This window comes from Ranitomeya imitator, chromosome 2 (assembly GCF_032444005.1).
Source record: "Ranitomeya imitator isolate aRanImi1 chromosome 2, aRanImi1.pri, whole genome shotgun sequence".
In the NCBI taxonomy this organism is placed as follows: domain Eukaryota; kingdom Metazoa; phylum Chordata; class Amphibia; order Anura; family Dendrobatidae; genus Ranitomeya; species Ranitomeya imitator.
The window spans coordinates 555,347,433-555,360,325 of NC_091283.1; the positions used below are offsets into that span (position 1 = coordinate 555,347,433).

Below are 12,893 nucleotides of genomic sequence, written 5' to 3' on the forward strand. Positions count from 1 at the left end.
ACTTTCCTCTGAGCTCGGGTGGAATAATGAGGCATTAGTAGGGGCGTTTTGGAGAGGGCTTTCGTCCAAGATTAAGGATGAGCTTGCTGGTCGGGATACCCCTACTACCTTAGAGGATCTAATATCCCTGGCCACACGTATTGATTTACGTTTCCAGGAACGTTCTCGGGAATTAGTCAGGGAGAGGAGGTCCTCTAAAACCAACTGGGTACCTGCTTCTCCTCCGGTCAGGTCTTCCACTTCTCCCGCTTCTCCCGTCCCTGAACCTATGCAGGTGGATCGAGTTAGGTTGTCGGAACAGCGACGCAGGGAGAGGTTGGCACAAGGCTTGTGTCTCTACTGCGGAGGGGTTAATCATTTCCTGCGTTCCTGTCCATAGAGGCCGGGAAACTTCTCCACCTAGGTCAGGTAAGAGAGGCTTCCCTAGGTGACCCAAATCCCTCTCTTCTCCTAACTATTTCAGCTTTGATTCTTTTAGGTCTTGAGCGTAGGTCTGTGGAGGCGTATGTGGACTTGGGTGCGGCTGGTAATTTCATCCGAGAGGAGGAGGTGAACAAATTTCGGATTCCAGTGGTTCCTCTTAAGACCCCGCGTTTAATCTCTGCAGTGGATGGCAAACCATTACCTGTTCCCATCAAAATGGTTACTCTCGAGTTGGAGATGCAGATTGGTGCTCTACACCGGGAGAAGATTGCATTTTATGTTTTGCCCAATCTTTCTCATGCCCTGCTCTTGGGCCTACCCTGGCTCAGGTCACACGAGCCAGTTCTGGATTGGCGTTCCGGAGAGATACTCCGCTGGGGTCACGGTTGTCATGAACGTTGTCTGCTGTCCGTTTCCCGTCCCGATCTTCCTCAAGCGCCCGTCAATCTTCCAGATCTTCCTTCGGCTTATCACTCTTTTGCCGATGTCTTTGATAAGAAGGAGGCGGAGTCTCTTCCCCCACATCGTACCTATGACTGCCCTATCGAGCTAATTCCTGGAGTTTCCCTTCCTAAGGGAAGAACCTATCCTTTGTCTCCAGCAGAGACCTTAGCTATGTCAGAATACATCCGGGAGAACCTGGCTAAGGGTTTCATCCGAAAGTCCTCTTCCCCAGCGGGAGCCGGTTTTTTCTTCGTCTGGAAGAAAGATGGATCCCTTCGGCCTTGTATAGACTACCGAGGCCTGAACGCCATTACGGTCAAGAATAGATATCCTCTACCGTTGATTTCTGAACTGTTCGACCGACTGAGAGGAGCTCGAATTTTTTCCAAACTAGATTTGCGAGGAGCCTATAATTTGGTCCGAATTCGCGCTGGAGACGAGTGGAAGACCGCCTTCAACACTCGGGATGGTCATTATGAATACCTGGTCATGCCCTTTGGTCTCTGTAACGCTCCAGCAGTCTTCCAGGAATTCGTGAATGAGATCTTCCGCGACTTACTGTATTCTTGCGTGGTGGTATACCTGGACGACATCCTTATTTTTTCACCCGACTTATCCTCTCACAGGAGAAGCGTTCGTCTGGTTCTACAACGACTTCGAGAGAATCATCTCTACGCGAAGATCGAGAAGTGTTTGTTTGAACAGACTTCCTTGCCCTTCTTAGGGTACATTATTTCTGACAGGGGGTTGGAGATGGACCCTGAGAAATTGTCTGCCGTACTCAAGTGGTCCCGTCCTATCGGAGTTAAGGCCATCCAACGATTCTTGGGCTTTGCAAACTACTACAGGCAATTTGTTCCGCATTTCTCCTCTGTAACTAAACCTCTCATCGCTCTTACCCGGAAAGGAGCAAAATCCAACGTTTGGCCTCCGGAGGCTGAAGATGCCTTTCTCACCTTGAAACAGGCCTTTGCTTCTGCTCCTGTTCTTCATCGACCTGTAGCCAGCAGGCCCTTCATCCTTGAGGTGGATGCCTCCTCTTCGGGAGCCGGGGCGGTTCTCTCTCAAAGATCTCTCTCTGGTCGTCTGGTTCCTTGTGGATTCTTCTCGAAGTCATTTTCTCCCGCTGAGTGCAATTATTCTATTGGAGATCGAGAATTGCTAGCCATAAAGATGGCCCTGCAAGAATGGCGTTATCTTTTGGAGGGGGCCGTTCACCCCTTTATAATTTTCACTGACCACAAGAACTTAGCCTACATTCAATCCGCTCAGAGACTCAATTCCAGGCAAGCCAGATGGTTTTTATTTTTCTCTCGTTTTGATTTCAAACTTCATTTTCGACCCGGAGACAAGAATTCTAAAGCAGATGCGCTTTCTCGGTCCTTGCAATCTCCCGAGACGGAGGAGGACTCTTCTCATATTATTGATCCTGCCAAATTCATCATGGTAGCTCCCTCAAATCTCCTCTCTGATCCACCTGGCAGAACTTTTGTCCCGTGTGACAAGAGAACAGAGGTATTGCATTGGGGACATTCTTCCAAGATTGCCGGACATGTCGGTACCAAGAAGACTCTTGCCCTTCTCTCCCGGTATTATTGGTGGCCGTCTCTACGACAAGATGTCTCGGACTTCGTAGCCTCCTGCATGACTTGTGCTAGAAACAAAGTACCTAGAGAATTGCCTTGTGGTCTCTTACATCCATTACCCATTCCCGAAGTCCCTTGGCAACAAATAGCCATGGATTTCGTTACAGATCTGCCTCGCTCCTCTGGGTGTACAACCATCCTTGTGGTGGTGGATCGCTTCTCCAAGATGGCCCATTTCATTCCCTTGCCTGGACTACCCTCGGCTCCAGAGTTGGCAAAAATTTTCTTCCAGCATATTTTCAGATTACATGGACTTCCCCTGCGAATTGTGTCTGATCGGGGGGTTCAATTTACCTCCAAGTTCTGGAGAGCACTCTGTAAGCTCCTAGGCATATCGCTGGATTTTTCCTCCGCTTATCACCCCCAGACCAATGGGCAAGTGGAGAGGATAAATCAAATTTTGACTTCCTATCTTCGCAACTTTACCAACGCTCATCACGATGATTGGGTGACTCTTCTCCCTTGGGCCGAGTTCGCCCATAATAATCATTCCAGTGAGGCTACTTCTAAAACTCCATTTTTTGTGGTCTCTGGTCTTAACCCGGGAACACCTCTTCCTATGTCTTCTTCTTCTGGAGTACCTGCAGCGGATGCTCTTTCTTTGGAATTTTCCCAAATTTGGAGAGAGACCAAGGAGGCGCTCGTACGGGCCGCTGCTCAGATGAAGAGACACGCTGATAAGAGGAAAAGAGATCTTCCACCGTACCGTCCTGGTGACAAAGTCTGGTTTTCGACTAAACATATCCGTTTGAAAGTCCCTTCTTACAAGTTGGGTCCTCGATACATCGGTCCCTTCGAAGTTTTGGGACGAATTAACGACGTGGCCTATAGATTGAGATTGCCGGCTTCGCTCCGAGTCCCTAACGCCTTCCATGTCTCGCTCTTGAAACCTCTCATCCTTAATCGTTTCTGTTCTGCACCACTTGACTCTCCTCAACCTTCTTGCATTGATAAGGATTTCGAAGTAAGGGACATTCTGGCTATGAAGAGGGTCAGAGGGAGAGTCTTCTATCTTATTGATTGGAAGGGGTTTGGTCCTGAGGAGAGGTCTTGGGAACCTAGGGAGAACATTAATGCTCCACGGATTCTGAGGAGATTCTTACTCAACCTCGGAGGGGGGAGTCTTAAGAGGGGGGGTACTGTTATACCCGCTCTCACTGGCGCTGCGGCCGCTGCTCCTGCCGGCTCCTCTCGTGGCATCTCCGCGTGCCGTTCTCAGCATTGCGCCGGTTCCTCCTCCTGCTGCTCGGGGGTTCCGGCGTGGTGTCCGCGCTTCCTCCTTCTCCCATCCTGTGCCTGCTCCACACATGCGCCTTAGGACGCGGGCGCGCGCTCCTTCTTCCTCTTAACCCCTTCCGCGCTTCTGGTCCTCCTATCAGGTACTTTCTCTGGCTATATCAGGCGTCTCCTCCTTAATGGAGGCGCCTGATTATTGTGTGCAGTTCGTACACTGTTTCTGGTCCCGTTTGGTTCGGTTTTATTCCGTTCCTGCCTGGTCTGCTATTGCAGGCTTTTCTCTTATTAATCCCTGTCTTCTCCATTGTTTTTGTCCTGCCTCCTGTTATCCGCTCCTTGTTTTTTCCCGCTTCCATTTTCCCACTGTTCAGTTTGTCTTCTCCCATCCTCCCTCTCCTGTCTTCCTTTAGAGCCGTCCCTCTTGGCACCAGCTGTTACGGTACTTGTCCCCCTCGGGCTTGCTCCCAACTATCCCTGTATAGGGGTTTTCATCTCAGGGTTCGCTCGCCCCTGGGTGCGTCAGTACCGTGACCCAGAGGGTCCACTCTCTTATCGTCTTACTCTGACGTCACACATTGTTATGTGATGGAGGAATAAATATTTACTTTTGGATTGGATGCTATCTACTTTTTCTTATGATAACAGTAGCTCTGTCAGGAGCTGAGAGGGAGAGGAAGGTGAGCAGCTAACTGATGTATAGAAATTAATGGGCTGTAGAGAGGTGACTGAGATGTTATCAGTTAACTTCCCAGCCTGGAATGTGTCTTCTGAATACATTTAACAAGGCTTTGGTGGCTGATCTTATCGGCAATAAGCTGTACACTATGTACGATAGAAGCTCTCATTTCAGGAAAAGAACAGCAGATAGAAGAAGCAAGTCAATTACAATTTGGCTTATTTTCATGCTCTCTAAATAACTATACCAATTTCCTAACATAAAAATATCCCTTTAAAGCTAAGCATCACATCAAATACAGATAAACAGATCGATAGATAGATTATGATAGATGTGAAGTTTATAACTTAAAGGTAGCGATTTAGCATACAGTGGCCAAATGATATTCAGAAGCGAATAGAAATACAGCACATACCCTTTCACGTAGATATCACTTGAAGGCTCTCCAGTGAATGGATTGACATCATCTAAAATTACATCATCGGTATTCCAAATAATAACTCGTAGCTCGTAACTAAAAAAAATATATATAGTTGCATAGTTACATAGGTTGAAAAAAGACGTAGGTCCATTAACTTCAACCTTTCTCCACCAATTGTATATTTTGCCACTAAATTAACTATAACCCGCAATGTTATGTGTATCAAGGAAATCATCCAACCCTTTCCTATTGATCTGTCGGAATCGCCTTTCATCCACCCGTAATGATTGCCCCCTGATTCTGAGTATAGTTCTTGGAAGGAATAAAGAATATTTTTTCAAAGTTCCTGTGAAAAAAAGTGTTTAACTCCAGTTTTTTCTTTTTGCGCCTGTCTGGAAAAAAGTACACCACCAAAAAAACACAAACAGAATCCATTTGAAAAAAAAAAAAATGGAGGTATGAAAAATACACATTTCAAACTTTTTTACATAGTTCTTAACCTTATTTAAATAATATATACTTTATTCAAAAATACATAAAATTAAAAAAGACAAAAGATAATTTGATTATTTATTTGTCCAATACCAGGAAGGAAAAACTAAAACATTTGCCATATTTACCTAACTGGTTCACGTGGTTTAATGTTTACAGGAGGAGGAGCAGGAACATCATTGGGAAACATGTCAATCCACATGTGAACGGATCCCTAGAAGATAAAAATGATTTTATGTCATGCATGTGGTAATTTTTACACTTGTATTTCTGAAAGATTATATTCATAGGGTTTACTCTATGACTAATTGTGCATGGTAACAAATACTAATCCAATAGACTAAGGGTACCGTCACACTATACGATTTACCTACGATCACGACCAGTGATATGACCTGGCCGTGATCGTAGGTAAATCGTAGACAAATAAATCGTAAATCACACAGACAGCTCTCCAGCGACCAACGATGCCGAGGTCCCCGGGTAACCAGGGTAAACACCGGGTTACTAAGCGCAGGACCGCGCTTAGTAACCCGATGTTTACCCTGGTTACCAGCGTAAAAAAAAACAAACAGCACATGCTTACATTCCGGTGTCCGTCAGGTCCCTTGCCGTCTGCTTCTCGCACTCTGACTGCCGGCCGTAAAGTGAAAGCACAGCACAGCGGTGACGTCACCGCTGTGCTCTGCTTTCACTTTACGGCCGGCAGTCACTGAGTGCGGGAAGCAGACGGCAAGGGACCTGACGGACACCAGAATGTAAGTATGTGCTGTTTTTTTTTTTTTAGTTTTACGCTTGTAACCAGGGTAAACATCGGCAGGGCCGCGCTTAGTAACCCGATGTTTACCCTGGTTACAAGCGAACGCATCGCTAGATCGCATCGCTAGGTCGCTAGATCGGTGTCACACACACCGATCTAGCGATGCCAGCGGGAGATCCAGCGACGAAAGAAAGTTCTAAACGATCTGCTACGACGTACGATTCTCAGCAGGATCCCTGACCACTGCTGCGTGTCAGACACAGCGATATCGTAACGATATCGCTGGAACGTCACAAATCGTACCGTCGTAGCGATCGAAATGGCAGTGTGTGACGGTACCCTAAGAAACTGAATAAACAAGCCATAACAGACTATTCATGTCCACTATAACACTGGTGGGAGACGGAACATTATACTTATAGTAAAACACACTGCTCTGTTGGCAGGCTAACATGATATTCTTAATCTTATGTAATTTTAATGGTTTTATTGTGATTATTGATCACAATGATTCAATGAAGTAGAGCACCTTGACCCCTGTAGAGATACAGTATAATGATGAGCCCATTTTGACCTGAATGACCAAGCCACATTTTACAATTCTGACCAGTACCACTTTATGAGGTTATAACTCTGGAACACTTCAATGGATCCCACTAAATCTGAGGCTGTTTTTTTTCATGACATATTGTACTATTGTAACATGTGTTTATTTGTGAAAAAAAAAATTGGTGAAAATTTAGCAATTTGAATTCTTATGCCCTTAAATCAGAGAGATATGTCACATAAAATATAACATTTCCCACATGTCTACGTTACATCAGCACAATTTTTGAATCAACATTTTTTTAGGAAGTTATAGGGTTAAAAGTTGATCAGCGATGTATCATTTAAAAAAAAAATTACAAAACGATTTTTTTAAGGACCACCTCACATTTGAAAACTTTGAGAGGTCTATATGATAGAAAATACCCAAAAGTGACACCATTCTAAAACCCTCAAGGTGCTCAAAACCACAATCAAAAAGTTTATTAACCCTTCAGGTGCTTCACAAGAATTTTTAGAATGTGGGAAAAATTGTACATTTAACTTTTTTCACAAAAAAATTAATTGAGGCCTAATTTTTTTTTATTTTCATAAGGGTGCCAGGAAAAATATCGACCCCAAAATTTGTTGTACAATTTCTCCTCAGCATGTTGATATCCCATATGTGGGGGAAAACCATTGTTTGGGTGCACGGCAGAGCTCGTAAGAGAAGGAGTGTCGTTTGACTTTTTGAATGTAAAATTTGATGGAACAATTAGCGGACGCCATGTCGTATTTGGAGAGCCCCTGATGTGCCAAAACTGTGGAAATCCCCCACATGTGACTCAATTTTGTAAACCACACCCCTCAACGATTTTATCCAGGGGTATAATGAGGATTTTTAACCCATGGGTACGAAGCAGAATTTGATAACATTAGGTCATCATATTGAATATGTCGCCATTAGTGTTGAGCGCAAGTGCTCGCTACTCGAATTTGCATCGGGGGTAATTGGGTGACATGCTCGAGTCCCTGCCCAGCATGTTTCACAGCTGTTAGACACCCAAAAATCCATGCGGGAATCCTCAATACTCTGTTCATACCCGAGCACCCAATGCAAACTCGAGTAGCGAGCAATTGCACTCAACACCAGCCGTCATATCGTCATTTGTTTTACTTTTGAAAGCATCCTAATTCTAACCTCAACTCCAACCTTAACACACCCCTAACCCTAACACATCCTAACCCCAACCCTAACACACCCCTATCCCCAACACACCCCTAACCATTTTTTTTCCAGGAAGATGACACTAGGCCGGGGGATGAAGCAGGAGAGGCCGGGGGATGGTGGAGGTACTGGGTGGTCTTGGCTTGGAGGCATCAGTTCTCTTTCCTCTGACATATGTATGTCATGTCAGAAGAGAGAGAAGTCATTGAAACAGCTGGCACACTTTTTTTGTGATCCCATGTGATCGGACACCAAAAAATCTGGCCCTGATAATGTTCTCTGGCATCTCAGCAACCCCCGGTAGCCAATACCTCAGATATTTTCCGATTCTGGTGGAAGCTACAGCCTTATTCCCGATCACCATTTTAAAATGGCAATGAGGGAATAAGTACCCTCAGCAGACGCCGTTTTAACCCCTTAATCCCATATGACGTACTATCCCGTCCAGGTGACCTGGGACTTAATTCCCATGGACGGGATAGTACGTCATATGCGATCGGCCGCGCTCACGGGGGGAGCGCGGCCGATCGCGGCCGGGTGTCAGCTGCCTATCGCAGCTGACATCCGGCACTATGTGCCAGGAGCGGTCACGGACCGCTCCCGGCACATTAACCCCCGGCACACCGCGATCAAAGATGATCGCGATGTGCCGGCGGTGCAGGGAAGCATCGCGCAGGGAGGGGGCTCCCTGCGGGCTTCCCTGAGACGATCGGTACACGGTGATGTGCTCACCGTGTACCGAGCGTCTTCTCCCTGCAGTCCCCGGATCCAAAATGGCCGCCGGGCTGCATCCGGGTCCTGCAGGGAGCACTTCCGGGTCAGGAGCAGGCTGCAGCTGCAGCTCTAATCCTGCCCGGCTGTATGTCAGATCACCGATCTGATAGAGTGCTGTGCACACTGTCAGATCGGTGATCTGTGATGTCCCCCCCTGGGACAAAGTGAAAAAGTAAAAAAAAAAATTTCCACACTTGTAAAAAAAAAAATAAAAAAAAAATTCCTAAATAAAGCAGAAAAAAAAAAATATTATTCCCATAAATACATTTCTTTACATAAAAAAAAAACAAAAAAACAATAAAAGTACACATATTTAGTATCGCCGCGTCCGTAACGACCCGACCTATAAAACTGGCCCACTAGTTAACCCCTTCAGTGAACACCGTAAGAAAAAAAAAAAAAAAACGAGCCAAAAAACAACGCTTTATTATCATAACGCTGAACAAAGAGTGGAATAACACGCGATCAAAAAGACGGATATAAATAACCATGTTACCTCTGAAAATGTCATCTTGTCCCGCAAAAAACGAGCCGCCATATAGCATCATAACCAAAAAAATAAAAAAGTTATAGTCCTCTGAATAAAGCGATGCCAAAATAATTATTTTTTTCTATAAAATAGCTTTTATCGTATAAAAGCGCCAAAACATAAAAAAAATGATATAAATGAGGTGTCGCTGTAATCGTACTGACCCGAAGAATAAAACTGCTTCATCAATTTTACCAAACGCGGAACGGTATAAACGCCTCCCCCAAAAGAAATTCATGAATAGCTGGTTTTTGGTCATTCTGCCTCACAAAAAAATCGGAATAAAAAGCGATCAAAAACTGTCACGTGTCCGAAAATGTAACCGATAAAAACGTCAACTCGTCCCGCAAAAAACAAGACCTCACATGACTCTGTGGACCAAAATATGGAAAAATTATAGGTCTCAAAATGTGGAGACGCAAAAACTTTTTTGCTATAAAAAGCGTCTTTTAGTGTGTGACGGCTGCCAATCATAAAAATCCGCTAAAAAACTCGCTATAAAAGTAAATCAAACCCCCCTTCATCACCCCCTTAGTTAGGCTAGGTTCACATTGCGTTAATGGGTTAACGCTAACGGACAGCGTTGCACGGCGAAAATGTCACAATTAACGCCGTGCAACGGGTCCGTTAGCACAACCATTGACAGCAATGTGATTTTCAGGTGTAGCGCATCGCTAGAGCGTGCCATTTTCGGCTCGCGCTAGCAAGGTGCCATTCTTTTGTGGCGCGCCTCAGACGCTGCTTGCAGCGTCCGCGGCGCGCCCGAGGTCCGATCCCCGATCTTCCAGAGCGGGGACGTTAACGCGACCACTAAACACGACACCTAAAAAGACATTGCGTTAGCGCAATCCGCTAGTGCTAAACGGATTTCCCTAACGCAATGTGAACCTAGCCTTAGGGAAAAATAATAAAATTAAAAAAAATGTATTTATTTCCATTTTCCGGTTAGGGTTAGGGTTAGGGCTAGGGTTGGGGCTAGGGTTAGGGTTTGGATTACATTTACGGTTGGGATTAGGGTTGGGATTAGAATTAGGGGTGTGTCTGGGTTAGGTGTGTGGTTAGGGTTACAGTTGGGATTAGGGTTAGTGGTGCGTTTGGATTAGGGTTTCATTTATAATTGGGGGGTTTCCACTGTTTAGACACATCAGGGGCTCTCCAAACGCGACATGGCGTCCGATCTCAATTCCAGCCAATTCTGCATTGAAAAAGTAAAACAGTGCTCCTTCACTTCCGAGCTCTCCCGTGCGCCCAAACAGGGGTTTACCCCAACATATGGGGTATCAGCGTACTCGAGACAAATTGGACAACAACTTTTTGGGTCCAAGTTCTCTTGTTATCCTTGGGAAAATAAAAATTTGGGGGGCTAAAAATCATTTTTGTGGGAAAAAAAAGGATTTTTATTTTCACGGCTCTGCGTTGTAAACTGTAGTGAAACACTTGGGGGTTCAAAGTTTTCACAACACATCTAGATAAGTTCCATGGGAGGTCTAGTTTCCAATATGGGGTCACTTGTGGGTGGTTTCTACTGTTTGGGTACATCAGGGGCTCTGCAAATGCAACGTGACGCCTGCAGACCAATCCATCTAAGTCTGCATTCCAAATGGCGCTCCTTCCCTTCCGAGCTCTGCCATGAGCCCAAACAGTGGTTCCCCCCCACATATGGGGTATCAGCGTACTCAGGACAAATTGAACAACAACTTTTGGGGTCCAATTTATTCTGTTACCCTTGTAAAAATACAAAGCTGGGGGCTAAAAAATCATTTTTGTGAAAAAAAAAATAATTTTTATTTTCACGGGTCTGCGTTATAAACTGTAGTGAAACACTTAGGGGTTCAAAGTTCTCACAACACATCTAGATAAGTTCCATGGGAGGTCTAGTTTCTAATATGGGGTCACTTGTGGGGGGTTTGTACTGTTTGGGTACATCAGGGGCTCTGCAAATGCAACGTGACTCCTGCAGACCAATCCATCTAAGTCTGCATTCCAAATGGCGCTCCTTCCCTTCCGAGCTCTGCCATGCGCCCAAACAGTGGTTCCCCCCCACATATGGGGTATCAGCGTACTCAGGACAAATTGGACAACAACTTTTGGGGTCCAATTTATTATGTTACCCTTGTGAAAATACAAAACTGGGGGCTAAAAAATTTTTGCGAAAAAAAAATAAATTTATTTTAACGGCTCTGCGTTATAAACTGTAGTGAAACACTTGGGGGTTCAAAGCTCTCAAAACACATCTAGATAAGTTCCTTAGAGGGTCTAGTTTCCAAAATGGTGTCACTTGTGGGGGTTTTTAATGTTTAGGCACATCAGGGGCTCTCCAAACCAACATGGCGTCCCATCTTAATTCCAGTCAATTTTGCATTGAAAAGTCAAATGGCGCTCCTTCCCTTCCGAGCTCTGCTATGCACCCAAAAAGTGGTTTACCCCCACATATGGGGTATCGTCGCACTCAGGACAAATTGCACAACAACTTTTGTGGTCTAATTTCTTCTCTTACCCTTGGGAAAATAAAAAATTGGGGGCGAAAAGATCATTTTTGTGAAAAAATAAGATTTTTTATTTTTACGGCTCTGCATTATAAACTTCTGTGAAGCACTTGTTGGGTCAAAGTGCTCACCACACATCTAGATAAGTTCCTTAAGGGGTCTACTTTTCAAAATGGTGTCACTTGTGAGGGGTTCCAATGTTTAGGCACATCAGGGGCTCTCCAAACGCAACATGGCGTCCCATCTCAATTCCAGTCAATTTTGCATTGAAAAGTCAAATGGCGCTCCTTTCCTTCCGAGCTCTGCCATGCGCCCAAACAGTGGTTTACCCCCACATATGGGGTATCGTCGCACTCAGGACAAATTGCACAACAACTTTTGTGGTCTAATTTCTTCTCTTACCCTTGGGAAAATAAAAAATTGGTGGCGAAAAGATTATTTTTGTGAAAAAATATGATTTTTTATTTTTACGGTTCTGCATTATAAACTTCTGTGAAGCACTTGTTGGGTCAAAGTGCTCACCACACCTCTAGATAAGTTCCTTAAGGGGTCTACTTTCCAAAATGGTGTCACTTGTGGGGATTTCAATGTTTAGGCACATCAGGGGCTCTCCAAACGCAACATGGCATCCCATCTCAATTCCAGTCAATTTTGCATTGAAAAGTAAAATGGCGCTCCTTCCCTTCCGAGCTCTGCCATACGCCCAAACAATGGTTTACACCCATATACGGGGTATCAGCGTACTCAGGACAAATTGGCCAACAATTTTTGAGGTTCAATTTCTTCTCTTACTCTTGGGAAAATAAAAAATTGGGGGCGAAAAGATCATTTTTGTGAAAAAATATGATTTTTTATTTTTACGGCTCTGCATTATAAACTTCTGTGAAGCAATTGGTGGGTCAAAGTGGTCACCACACATCTAGATAAGTTCCTTAGGGTGTCTACTTTCCAAAATGGTGTCACTTGTGGGGGGTTTCAATGTTTAGGCACATCAGTGGCTCTCCAAACGCAACATGGTGTCCCATCTCAATTCCTGTCAATTTTGCATTTAAAAGTCAAATGGCGCTCCTTCCCTTCCGAGCTCTGCCATGCGCCCAAACAGTGGTTTACCCCCACATATGGGGTATCAGCGTACTCAGTACAGATTGTACAACAATGTTTGGCATCCATTTTATCCTGTTACCCTTGGTAAAATAAAACAAATTGGAGCTGAAATAAATTTTGTGTGAAAAAAAGTTAAATATTCATTTTTA

General features: G+C 44.7%; 1 protein-coding gene across 1 annotated transcript in view; it reads right to left on the reverse strand.

Annotated features, from left to right (window-relative positions):
* The window catches only part of LOC138664937 (fer-1-like protein 4), a 355,430-nt gene that overhangs the window by 17,622 nt on the left and 324,915 nt on the right, over positions 1-12,893 (reverse strand). The window contains exons 40-41 of the mRNA XM_069751990.1: positions 5,467-5,552; positions 4,841-4,939 (exon numbers count right to left, since the gene is read on the reverse strand). Coding sequence (XP_069608091.1) covers positions 4,841-4,939; positions 5,467-5,552 — 185 coding nt within the window. The remainder of the gene's footprint in view (positions 1-4,840; positions 4,940-5,466; positions 5,553-12,893) is intronic.